General features: G+C 37.3%; 1 protein-coding gene across 1 annotated transcript in view; it reads right to left on the reverse strand.

The window, feature by feature from the left end:
• ctnnd2a (catenin (cadherin-associated protein), delta 2a) overlaps window positions 1-13,489 on the reverse strand; it is a 218,575-nt gene that overhangs the window by 108,107 nt on the left and 96,979 nt on the right. Inside the window, exon 6 of the mRNA XM_079806697.1 lies at window positions 10,350-10,563. Coding sequence (XP_079662823.1) covers window positions 10,350-10,563 — 214 coding nt within the window. The remainder of the gene's footprint in view (window positions 1-10,349; window positions 10,564-13,489) is intronic.

The following is a 13,489-nucleotide window of genomic DNA, read 5'->3' on the forward strand; positions in this document are numbered from 1 at the left end:
TTTTTTAAAAAAGTACAATCAACTTGGCTGTACAATTTTTTTGATGAGTTAAAGTAGTCTAAAAACATATGTGGTCATGACTTATTGATCATATCATTTTTTACAGAAATTTGGATTAATCTCACCTCCTGCTGTACTAAATGAACGGCCTTGCAGGGGTTCTGCTATTGCCTGTAGTGTGAAGAGCTTCTTGCTAAAAGCCATTCTATGTCACTCAGTGCTACGAAAAACTAGCAGATGTCAGAATGGAGGACAAACTCTAAAAACAGCAATGATGATAAATTGCAAAACACTTATGCGACTTATTAGAATGAAGCCAACCTTCAACTTCAATCCAGTCGCTCCTTCCCACTGTCCATCAGCTTTACAAAGGACAAGCAAAATGAGTCAGACCAAAGTTCTATTTTTCCTATTTGCCTCTCTTCACTTTTCCTCTCCTTCTATGCCCTCTCTCTCCTTCCCTTTTTTAAGAAACTACGCACACTTATGAGTCAGTATGAAGAGGTGGCAGCTGAATAGTTGATGACGCTGACCTTGCCAGCTTCTTGCTCTCAAACACACACACACACACACACACACACACACACACACACACACACACACACACACACACACACACACACACACACACACACACACACACACACACACACACACACACACACACACACACACACACACACACACACACACACACACACACACACACACACACACACACACACACACACACACAAGCCGTGAGCCTTTAATTCCAGGCTGTGGCTGATTGCAGGTGCTGGTGAAAAACTTTTCATTGAGCTTATTCTTATGAGCAACTCACCTCTTCACCACAAGCCTTAGTAGGGCAATCTTAGTATTTCTGAACCAAAGGTAGGCATGTCAAACTGAGCGGTGTTATGTAAAATATTCACATTTATGGCATAGTTATTAGTAATAATCCACCTAAAAGAGGATTCACACCATGAGCTTGACAACTGCTGTATGTACATAACCCATGCTTGTAAATGACCGTTCAAAAGTTTGTTGACATTTTTTTTATATTTATTTTATTTTTTACAATTACAATTTATAATAACTGTTTTCTATTTAAATATATTTTAAGATGTAATTTATTCCTGTGATGGCAATATATATTTATTAGTGCTGTCAATCGATTAAAACGTTTAATCAGATTAATCACACTTTTGTTGTGTAATTAACCACACAGTTAACGATAAATTAAATAAAGATGCCATTTATCTTGTTTAACACATTAATGTTGTCATCATTTGCTATATCCAGCAAAGTAAACAATCAGATTGAAAGCCAATTCTCACAAAACTGTATTTTCTGCAAGCTTCAAGGGCCGTTGGAGACTCCAAAAGGAGACCAAATAATTAACCAAGTCCATTATAATTCTATTGTCTATAATTCTATTATATGGTTTATGACTGCATAAACCTACGATTACTAAACACAGCAACATACACATGACAAATCAAACATTTTCCTCAGTGTGTGTGGCAATCACGGCACCGGCCTTGTGTCGTTCTCTCATGCTCCCTCTGCCTCGACTGCTGCGGTCGGTCATCGAGTTCGTGCATCAATATAAAAGACTCTCAACCGCTTATACTGTATGACTCCTGTACGTCACCAAGATCAGAAACAATCACAGAATATGGCAGAGCTCGTGTTTTAAAGCAAAGCTCACACTGGAATAAATAATTAACTAATAACGCAATGTGTTTTAGAGTGTTTGAATGAATTCAATTACTGAATCACTGGATCACTGAAAACTTGCCCAGAGTTTAACAGCTTAAAATGGTCTGATCACAACAGAGAAGCAGAATCGGGTATAATGGTGCGTTCACACCGGACATGAATGACGCGATTCGCGCAAGTGATTTACATGTTAAGTCAATGCAAAGACGTGAATAAACATTCTGCAGTGCGATTCGCGCGAATGAGGCGGATGGCACGAATTGCCCGAGTTGACAAATCTGAACTTTGCCAGATATTCACGCCGCGTTAACCAATCAGGAGCTTGCTCTAGTAGTGACAACAATGAGGAGAAAATCTGTATATTAATATCTGCTTCAGACAATATGATTATCACTGTGATAACATTAAATGACATGAAACACAACCCAGTCTCTTTTTGTTAAATGCAAGTTTATGTATGATCAATAATAAAAAAGTATAAGTAAAAGGTATATTAAGCTATACATGAAATAAAGCAAACAATTCAGTCAAACATTCAAAGTCAGTGCTATAGTCGGCTACAAACGTAAAGGTAACGTAAAGTTATAGCCTAAAAATGAAAAAGTAATGAAACTTCACTTTGCCCTCAGCCTAAACGATTTGCCAGGGAACAAATTATAGATCCATGAGACCAAAGATTGGCCGTTACATATACACAAGACGAATTATAGCTCGAGACACGACAGAGACATCAGAGCCAGCGGCAGACGGCAGAAGGACTGGCCGAGGAAAGGCTGTTCTCGCCGGGGTTAACGAGCGCTGAGCGCCGCTGATCCACTGGAGGTCACAACTTCAAAAACGCCAGATAAAATGTTCAAATAGGCACTCTTTTTATAAATAAACCACAGATGTGAGCTTTAAACAACTACATTATCGCCTGAAAAAGTCTTAAAACTACGTTGTGTCACACATTAACAGTGGATTTGAACAAAAAAGACGTGTAAACACAGCCCATGTCAGCCATTTCTCAACGAGACGAGCTGGCTGGCAGAAGCCCCTCCCATGACGCAAATTTGTGTCTGTTGTGAAGTGAATGTCACATGCGAATGAAGCGAGTAAAGTCAAAATGTTCAAGCGTCCAACCTTCCGCAAATTATTCGCGTCATTCGCGTTCGGTGTGGAAGCACTCATTACTCAGCTGATCAAAATATAAAGCGCGTCAAAATCGAGTCCAGTGTGAAAGGACCTTAACCCTTATGTAGCGTTCACACCGGATGCGAATGACGCAAATAATTTGCGCTATTCGCACGAAGTTGGACGCTTGAACATTTTGAGTTTACTCGCTTCATTCGCATGTGACATTCAGTGCTGTGGCGAAAAAACGACGGAATTTTTTCCGTTTCGATGTCGGTTTTTTTACACTCTCGCAGCGATGGAAAAGGCTTAAACCAATCACATACAAGGAAACAAAGGTGACGAAATGTCCAGTTGATGTCATTAGCTATCCAATCAACATTAACCATTGCCAGGTATCGCATTTCTCATGAGATTACAGCTATAGTTGTAGTTACAGCTGTACAGAGGCAGCTGTGTTTGCCCACTGTAGTCTACAGACAACGATAACATAACCTTTCGAGGTAAAACTCGATTTAGATTTTTTTCTAAACTTAATTGTGTCTGCGACTATGTAAAGTGAATGTGTTTCCGTCAGTACAACTGTGGCACTTAAATGTTCACATTGTGACTCAACTGAAAACACAGCTGCTCCGGATCGATTGGTTCCTGAAGTTTGTGGTTTGTCTTTGTCAGATGCGGGGCTACTGTCTCTGGAGGACTCCCACGGACATTTGAAATTAAGTGCCGAACCGGCCATGATAAAGATTTAGCTCCTGTACAAGATTAGCATACTCCCCTTCAGACTCTCTGTTCTTTTAAGACTGGGTGCACCCAAAACCTTCTTTTCGTTTTTTTCGGAAGTGTCCGTGTTTTCTCAGCTGTCGCCGCTGATGTTTTGGAAAGTTGGAGATCTGAAACGTCACAGACGTCGCAAATTTGTGTGGCGGCTAATGTGAATGGTTTTGACGTAAACTATTCGCACACAAAATATTTGTTTTTCCGCTTCGCTTTTTCGCCACGTGTCCGGTGTGAAAGGGCCTTTAGAATGGAAATTTCCTACCAGGGTTGCAGGTGCTTGTAGATGCTCAGTGTGATAAACTACCGACTTCTAAAGTAATCTAACTGCGTGCTGACTATATAATACACCGATAATATAATGCACTAATATACACCGATCAGGCATATCATTATGACCTTCCTAATATTGAGAAATCAAATTTGATATCTTTTGCCTTGATCTTTTGCAAGAGATCTTTGTACAATTAAAATATATGGATAATGATTTGAAAACACTTACTTGCAATAGCAAATGGGTGTTGATACTGTTTCCTTTGCAACAGTTTTAAATATACAAGGTTTTATACTGTACTAGAAGTTCAGTAGATTGCTGATATATTATTCAGAGATCTCCTTAAAAACTGGATTATTACTTCTGATGTGATACTGACTGCTAACATTTCTGCACCGTAAGCACCACATTCAAGCCACCATTCAAGGCATTCAATTGCCATCTAGCAGGAATATGTTTTGTGCAAACCGAGCTGAACTGTTTCAGTCAAAAGGGTTAAAATGCTAATATGTAAAATGATCGTATTGTCAACAAGCTGTTGATTATCAGTTATCGTTATCTGCCTTAAAATTCAATAGCGTGCATCTTATTCTGTATATGTTTATAAATATGTGAGATTCTTATTGCTGTAACTATTTCTAGTAGTCGCCTGTCGCTCATTTTTCTTCTTGACTTTCACTTTCTGAAGTCTTTGAACAGAAGCATGCATTCTGAACAGGGAAGAACAACCTTGATTGCTGAACTGAGAGGGTATCTAATCAGAGACCGCTTCTCATGAGGGAACGAGAGAGAGAGAAAGAAAGAGAAAGAGAGGAAGGCTTAATACTAGAGCACTACAAGGACATAATTGTCGTCAGCGGTGACATTGACCAAGATCAAATCTCATGCCAGCAGAACACAGGCCTAGATTTAGACTGCTTCATTTCACTAGGGTCTCACTGTACCGAACAAAAATCCCACAGACATCTTCACCTGACAGCATGCCTCTGTGGAAACGGATGTAAATAGTTGAATTTGAATTTTCATTCTTGATATTGTGGGTATATAAGTATTTTCAAAACCCACAGGCAGACGTAAAGGGTGACCAATAGTAATGATGTATGGAAAAAAAACACGAAATATGGAGATACGAGGTCCATATCTGCTTGTCCGCCTGACCGCCTGCTTGTCCGCCTGACAATATTTAATGGTTTCTGTCTATTTTAAGACAATTTTAAGATTCAGATCATCATCTAACAGCAACCTAAAGCGATAACTAGACTATGGAAAATATTTAACACTTTAAAATCATGAACTATTCATTCAAGTGCAACTCTCTGAGCTCTATTTTAAAACCAAGGACTATAGTAGATTTCAGAAGGAACATTTAGCCTTTCTATCTTTCATATGGTAAACTGCCATGCTGTGATGCCTATATTATCAGATTATCTGTTTCAGTATTTAGTAGGGGTGTAGCGGTATACGTATTCGTACAGAGAATTTTCGGTACGTGTCTTTCGGTTTGGAGTATAGCCCATTAACCACTTTTAACCAGCAATAATCACAATAAGCTCTGTATTTTGTTACTTTCTATAAGAAACAAAGTCTCATCTCTCAAATTCTGTCAATTTTATCACGAAATTCAAACAATTTTGATGTTCTTTAATGTGGTGTGACATATCTATGTATGCCTGCCTCAGTTCAAGTGAGTGAACGTGCACATCTCTTCCTCTTTAATACTAGTAACAGAATAAACATGAATGAACATCTGAAGGTATGTTGAAAGATATAATACAACTTACTGAAACATATCTTGTGTAATTGCTAATTCAGTGTCCAAAGCTTGTTAGTTCGCTAGAGAAATGAACTCTTATTCTCTCTAAAAAAAATCTGAATCGCAGCATGGTGTAGGTTTGCAAAATTGCATCTGAACAAACCATAAGACTTCTAGAACAATGTCCTTTGGACAGAGGAGATGCACAGCGCCAAGTTTGGTGACAACCAAAAGAGCATATCAGCACAAACACTTAATTCAAAAAGTCAAGCATGCTGGTGGAGGGGTGACGATTTTGTAGCCACAGGACCTGGGCACCTCACAGTCATTGAGTCGACCATGAATTCCTCTGTATACCATAGTATTCTAGAGTCAAATGTGAGACCATCAGTCCGACAGCTAAAGCTTGGCTAAAATGGGGTCAATGATCTGAAGATCACCAGCAAATCTACAACAGAATGGCTGAAAAAGAAAAAGAATGAAGGTGTTGTAATGGCCCAGTCGAAGTGCAGACCTCATCCTGACTCAAATGCTGTTACAAGACCTGTGCTTAAACAAATGCCCACAAACCTCAACAAACTAAAGAAATGTTGTAAAGAGTGAATGATGTGAGAGACTGATAAATCATGCAGAAAATGATTACTTCAAGTTATTGCTGCTCAAAGTGGATCTACAGGCAATTGAATGATAGGGTGTCCTAACTTTGTCAACCATGGTTTTTACAGCTTGACTTTATTTTTGATAAATAAATAATGACACCGTGTAATATGTCATGAGTTGTTGTTCATCTGAATATTTTCCAAATTTTAAGACCTGCCAAGCACTAGATGATTTTTTATTATGTCCTAATACAGAAAACCATGGAATTCATTAGGGTGTCCTAACATTTTCACATGACTGTTTGTTTAAATACATCTGTCATGAAAACAAGCTATGACGGCCACTGTGTAAATGAATATATTTAAACAAGTCGAGTAGAAACATAATTTTATAATTAGATTTAGAAGTGCAAAAACGGCCTTATATGCAATTTACATGTTTCCATACAATTTTTATGTAAGTGTGAATTATTATATCTAAAAATAAATAGCAACTGAATTTAATAGTTTGGCCTCTGTTGTTAGCCTATTTGTAACCTTTAAAATTATAGTAATGTGCAAGTAAGGGCTCACTATATATAGTCCCTAAACTTTTTCTCCTTAAGAAAATTGTAATTATAATTTATTTAAAGACAGAGACATCATTTGTTCAGTAAACCACTGTTTAATAAAAAAGTTCTCCCTCCTGCTGTATTGAACCCGTACCGAACCGTGACTTCAATACCGAGGTACGTACTGAACCGTCATTTTTGTGTACCATTACACCGCTAGTATTTAGTACGCTTTTTTTAATGTAGAAAATGTAAAAGATTAAACACCATGTTACCAAAAGATTTAAGAATTCTTAAGATAGTAAATCATGGTTTCCACAAAATTGTATTAAGTTTTCAACACTGATAATAAGAAAAGATTCTTCAACTCAGAATACTCATATTAGAATGATTTCTGAAGGGTCATGTGACACTGGAGTAATGATGCTGAAAATTCAGCTTTGCCATCACAGGAATAAATTACATTTAAAGTATATTAAAATAGAAAAAAGTTGTTTTAAATTGTCATAATATTTCACAATATTACTGTTTTACTGTATTTTTGATCAAATAAATACAGCCTTGGTGAGCATGCGAGACTTCTTACTAAATAGCAGAGCAAATGGATAAAATAGGCCACAAGACCCCAGTTTCACATCAAGCGCACCATTTGAGACTAGGCCGTATGCTAGAGAACTGCAGCAAGAGACAAAACCCAGACGCTGCAAGAATCCTCCCTTATTTCAGCATACGATCGCACTGAGTAGTGCAATTCAAACATCTCTTGCTGCCAAAAGATTCAGACAGTTTCTCAGGGGATGTTCTGTCGTCTGGGTGTCTTGCGAGCTTCCTGTTCCTGCAGACCAGTATTCCATCTGTTCTTCACAGCCATGCGATTCATAAAGGAACATGCTCGTGCTCACAAAAGCCAAACACTCCTCTATTTATCTTTCATGTTGGCTCTGTAGAGCCTCTAAACAAAAACTATATGTCAAAATGTGTTGCAGAGCTTATTTTGTTTGAGGATGCATAATAAAAGATGCGTGAGCGTTTTAAAGCTTCACGACCCTTCTCCAATACAAAATTCACAAACTGAAACACTATGTAAAAGGCTTATCGGTGAATGTGAAATAAAATAAAAGGGATTTGCAGTGTGGCTGCAAATGAGACATTTGTAGAGACGTTGGTTCTCAAACTGTGTTTGAACATATTCCAAGATAGAAAGATTTGACCAGAGTCTCAGAGCCACTGACAGGACACCTGACCATCAGGTCCGAGTGGGTCCATTTGGCTACATTTACTTTCTGCATGTCAAAAAATAAGCGCGTTCCTGCAGAGTCAAACAAGCAGGCAAAGCATGACTCAGATGTGCTGCTTTACTTGAGATTGAGAGGCTGAGAATCCTCTGGGCAGCCAGAGACCTTGAGGCTTCCAGCGCGCTGATTAATTTGTGACAGGGAGTCTCTCTAAGTGCCCTGTGTGCAATGCTTTTAATTTATATGTTAATCTGAATTCAGCGCATAGCAGGCATTTCCAGCGTGGCTCTGCTCCAAAGTCTATCCATTCCGTTACAGAAACAATTTAGAAGCATGTTTGGGAATGCAAAGCCTTTTTTTGTTTTTGTGACAGGGCATTTATTTTGTGGAAAATATCTCTTTCTGTAGCTCATCATTAAATGGACAAGACAGAGAATTTTAACTCTTAACATTGCTAAATTACAGGATGGAAACATTCTGAAAATAAAATAAAATGATCAAATAAAATGTACATAAGTGTCATAAGCATAGTAGGATTATGTAGGAGAGCGCGGGGCACAATCTAACGCGGGGTTAGATGTAACACACATGGCTTAACACTTTCCACATATGCCAGGATGACGAAACTTAGTGTATTTCCTAGTTGCCATATCAACATTATTTAGAGAAAAAATTGCGGCAGAATTAAAAAATCATTGAACATTTATTTAACCATAGCAAAAGTACATTTCTTACTTACAGTTTATTTTTCATCTCTGTTTTTTGTGATTATTTAAAATAAAACAAATCTGATATTAATGTAATCTTATATCTGCTATTTAACAGTTGAGATCGTTCTTTAATGCTGATCTAACCAGCAGAAGACATGAGCCGGGTTTAAATCCCAGTTGCGCAGGTGGGGTGCATTGTAACACTGCGTTACAATGAGCCCCTATTAGAAATGTGCTATTATATTCTATACTTTTATGAATTCTTTTGAGAAACCATGAGAAAAGGGTGAATAAGGACCGAGAGTCAACGTTCAGAAATTATTAATTATTATTATGTTTTTGACTATGCTGTATAGCTGTATTTATCAAGCATTAATAAACATTAATAAACATTAGTATATTTTTAATAATTAAAAAATTTCATTATTTTATTTTAAAACGTTAATAATTGTATTTTATTAACAAAATATTTTTGTTTGTTTTAGATATTTTTTGGATTATATCAGGTAACATTTTAAGCTGTCAGTTGGTCATGTTACAATGTACCCCACCTATAGGTCATGTTGTCAAATTTCACTTCCATTCTTTCGGGGTAAATCAAGAAAAAAGAATACACTGTATTAATGAAACAAAACCACATAATTGTACTAGACGTGTGAAATTAATGTGGGAAAAAAATGAATGCTCTGAACCCCAAGTGGAATTACAAAAAGTCAGGACAGTCAAAAAGCGTTAGGTTGTGCCCCGATCTCCCTTATGTAGTACAGAGTGACTTGCTTATCATTTATATGAACCATCTGAATGAACTGATTCACTAGAAAAAAGATTGGAAAAAAAGAAAATGAAATAATAATAATAAAAAATATATAATAATTATAATACTCCATATAAAGCAACCTACAGCCAAAACAAAGTCATCTATTATTTAAACATCCTTCCATTGTACATTGTTCTTTAAATAATAAAAGAAAATAATAAACCCACAAGCAAGAATTTCATATGAGGTTCAGACTTATTGATTATTAGTATGAGCCCCCCCCCTGCCCTTTTTTTCAGGATTCTTTGATTAATAAAAGTTTAAAAAAATTAAATCTTTTGTAACAATATACACTTACCATTCAAAAGTTTGGGGTCAGTAATTTTTTTCTTTCTTTTTTTTGAAAGAAATTAATACTTTTATTCAGCAAGTTAAATTGTGTTAAATGATAAAAAGTGATAGTAATAAGATGTGTTAAACTGATAAAAAGGGATAGTAAATATGTATATTGTTAGAAAAGGTTTCTATTTTGAATAAATTATGTTCTTTTTAACTTTTTATTCATCAGCGAATCCTGAAAAAAGTATCACAGGTTCCAAAAAAATACTAAGCAGCCTTGGTTCCAACATTGATAATAACTATTGACTATCAAATCATTGATCAAATCAGCATATTAGAATGATTTCTGAACTGATCATGTGACACTGAAGACTGGAGTTATGGCTGATGAAAAGAGAGAGTGAGAGGGAGAGAAATGATGACTGATCTGGCACAAGAAAATCCTCTTTCCTGAAACACTGTGATAGAGGAAATAAAAATTTCTATAATAAAACCTAAACTGAAAAGAGGCATGTCAGAGCCAGCAGAAGTTCTTACCTGTGACTAGTTCTCTGACTTCCACATCAGAGGTCTTGCGCAGCAGACGGACCAGTGCAGGGATCCCACCACAGTTCTTCAAAGCTATTTTATTATCATCATTGGCCTTGCCGTAAACGAGGTTCCTCAAGGCACCGCAGGCGCTTCTGTGTACTTCAGCCATCCTGTGATCCAACAGGTCCACCAACAACTGAATACCACCCTGCCTCCGTATCTGAGGGAAACAGACAGATAGATATGTGTTTCCATATTTTAAGACTTAAAAAGTCTGGGTTCGGAATGAGGGGAAAACAATCAAATCTACACAAGCATCTAAAAAGTAGCACAAATAAAACGAGTCAACATTTCCAATTCAGTAAAAATAATCTAAAAGTTGATGAAACACTTATATAATAATGAAGAATATATGAGTCTCAGGATGTATTTTTTATCCACTTGAGGCGCCAGTGGGCTGAAAGGGACTTTGATAATTCATTCATATTCACATTTTGAACTTGAACTTCTGATTTAAATGCAACTTAAATCGATCTGAGCAAGAATTATTGGTCAGTGAGAACACAACAGCCTTGGCCTCAACTCATGAGATATCATTCGAATCGTTGACCTTTCCCTTCTAACATTCAGCAGCCTCACATTCAAAAAAAGAAGGAAAAAAGTCTGAATTCAGTGTTAAGTCACATCAAAACAGCTTAGCGTCAGGCCATGAGATCATTTGGAGGATAAATGAACAAATAGGAGGCACTGAATCCATAACCAGTGTATTTGAAAAATCAATACTAGAGGGAGCGGGAGAATGAATCACTCTTCAGACAGCTAAACAGACTGAGAGTTGTGAGTAAATCTCTATCAACAGGGCTTTGCTGTTCTACACTAAAGTCAATTAAAGCCAGCCAAGTTCATTAGAGGACCTGAGACTGCACTATACAAAAAGCCATGTGTTTCTGAAGGCCACGGAAAAACAACAGTGATTGACATCAACTCAACCGCAGCCTTCGTATCTCGATAACCCCTGACATTTTATAATATTTTCAGGAATTGTTCTCGCACATAAACATGCTGTCATTACTTTCCCAACTTAATGTCATTATGACTTTTTTTCTGTAGAAACCTAAAGGAAATATTTTGCAGAATGTCCGAGCCACTGTTTTACATCATTGTTGTCATTATAAAATAAAACTAATATGATTTAAAAAAACAAAAAAAACATTTTCGTTAATTGAATAAAAAGCTAGAATAAAATAAAATAAATACTAGATGAAAAACTTAAACTTTTTAAGGTATGTTGTGTTGGCAACTAAATGAAATAAAATGAGCTGAACTGCTAAAATAATTAAAACTATATATATATATATATATATATATTAGTGCTGTCAAACGATTAAAATATTTAATCGCGATTAATCGCATTAATGCCATAGTTAACTCACAATTAATCACAATTAATCGCACATTTTTTTTTATTCTAAATGTCCCTTGATTTCTTTTTGTCCCATTATTTTTTCTTATTTTAATGCTCTTATCAACATAGAAAAGTGGATCGGCTTGCTTTGTTCAAATGTTTGTTTTATTGAAAACAACATTGGCATACTGTAGTGTTCGATTTCACACCAACATTCTCACTTGAAGCAGTCATTCACACTTGGAGCAAATAATCGCTCACACAATGTAACACTGTCCATCAATAAAAGGGTGAAAAAAAATACTTTGTTGCACAAACAGCCCCTTCAACAGCCCTTTCTAAGGGATCAAAACAGGGTGATACAAAATAAAATTACAAAGTGCACATGCAAGGTAAACTAGGACTCCGCCTATAGTGCAGTTAAACCAGGGGTCGCCAACTAGCGGACTCCGGTCCAAATCCGGACCGCGAAGCCTTTTGACGTAGGCTAATGAAACAGTTAACGTTGCAATGCTCACTGTTACGTTCAGACCCAGACGCGCGGTCAAGCATGCAGGTGCGTTCACACCGGACGCGAATGACGCGACATGCACGCCGCTTAATTCGCGCCGCAGAATGTCTATTTGCGTCTTTGCATTGACTTAAATCACTCGCGCAAAACGCTTCATTCGCGTCCGGTGTGAATGCACCACCAGAGCAGAAAGCAGCGCTCAAGACAAGCACTTTTAGTTGAAGACCCCTGAGTTAAACCATGGCATAATACGTTTCTCATTTCGGCGTCTCACGCTTGCCATCCACGTCTACTCTTTTAATGGCGAACAAGTGTGGTGGGCAGCCGCAGCGTGCCTGATGTTTTGTTTCCGGTCTAGTAGCTACATCCGGAGTGGTGTTGTAGTTTTTCTAACGTTACTAGTTGCTGCAACAGCATGTGAAAAAACTACAAAGTTTGTTAGACCAAAAAGAACGTTAATCTCGCGATAAAAAAATTGACGCCGTTAAAATAGGTTTGCGTTAACGTCGTTAATAACGCGTTTAACTGACAGCACTAATATATATATATATATATATATATATGAGGGCGTACATGACGCGTGGGGTAGGTAGTAGCAAATATTCAAACGAGAGCGTTGAAGGTAGAAGTGGAGAAGGGTTCCATGTGAACAGCAGTTGAACATGGGTCAGTCGGTCCTAAGGGATGGGGAACGCGTTCAGAAGTATTGATATACAGTAGTTTGATACGAGCGCATCTGAAGAATAGTGGAGTATGCAGAGTGAGCTTATGCAGGGAAAGTGCATGATACAATTTGTCCTAAACATGACACGTGCTTTATATTAAAGGGTTAGTTCACCCAAAAATGAAAATTCTGTCATTAATTACTTACCCTCATGTCGTTCGACACCCGTCAGACCTCCGTTCATCTTCGGAACAGAAATTAAGATATTTTAGTTGAAATCTGATTGCTCTGAAAGTCCTCCATTGGCACAATGGTACTCTACACTCTCAAGACCCTTAAAAGGTACTAAAGACGTCGTTACAAAGTCCATCTCACTACAGTGGTTCTAAAATAACTTTATGAATCGGCGAGAATAGTTTTTGTGCGCAAAAAAACCCTAAATAACGACTTACATAGTGATGACGATTTCAAAACAAAGCATCATGAAGCTTCAAAGCGTTATGAATCACTGAGCCGAATGATGATTTGGATCGCGTGTCAAACCGCCAAACTGCTGAAATTTGGCG

The sequence above is a fragment of the Gobio gobio genome, assembly GCF_949357685.1.
Source record: "Gobio gobio genome assembly, chromosome: 23".
In the NCBI taxonomy this organism is placed as follows: domain Eukaryota; kingdom Metazoa; phylum Chordata; class Actinopteri; order Cypriniformes; family Gobionidae; genus Gobio; species Gobio gobio.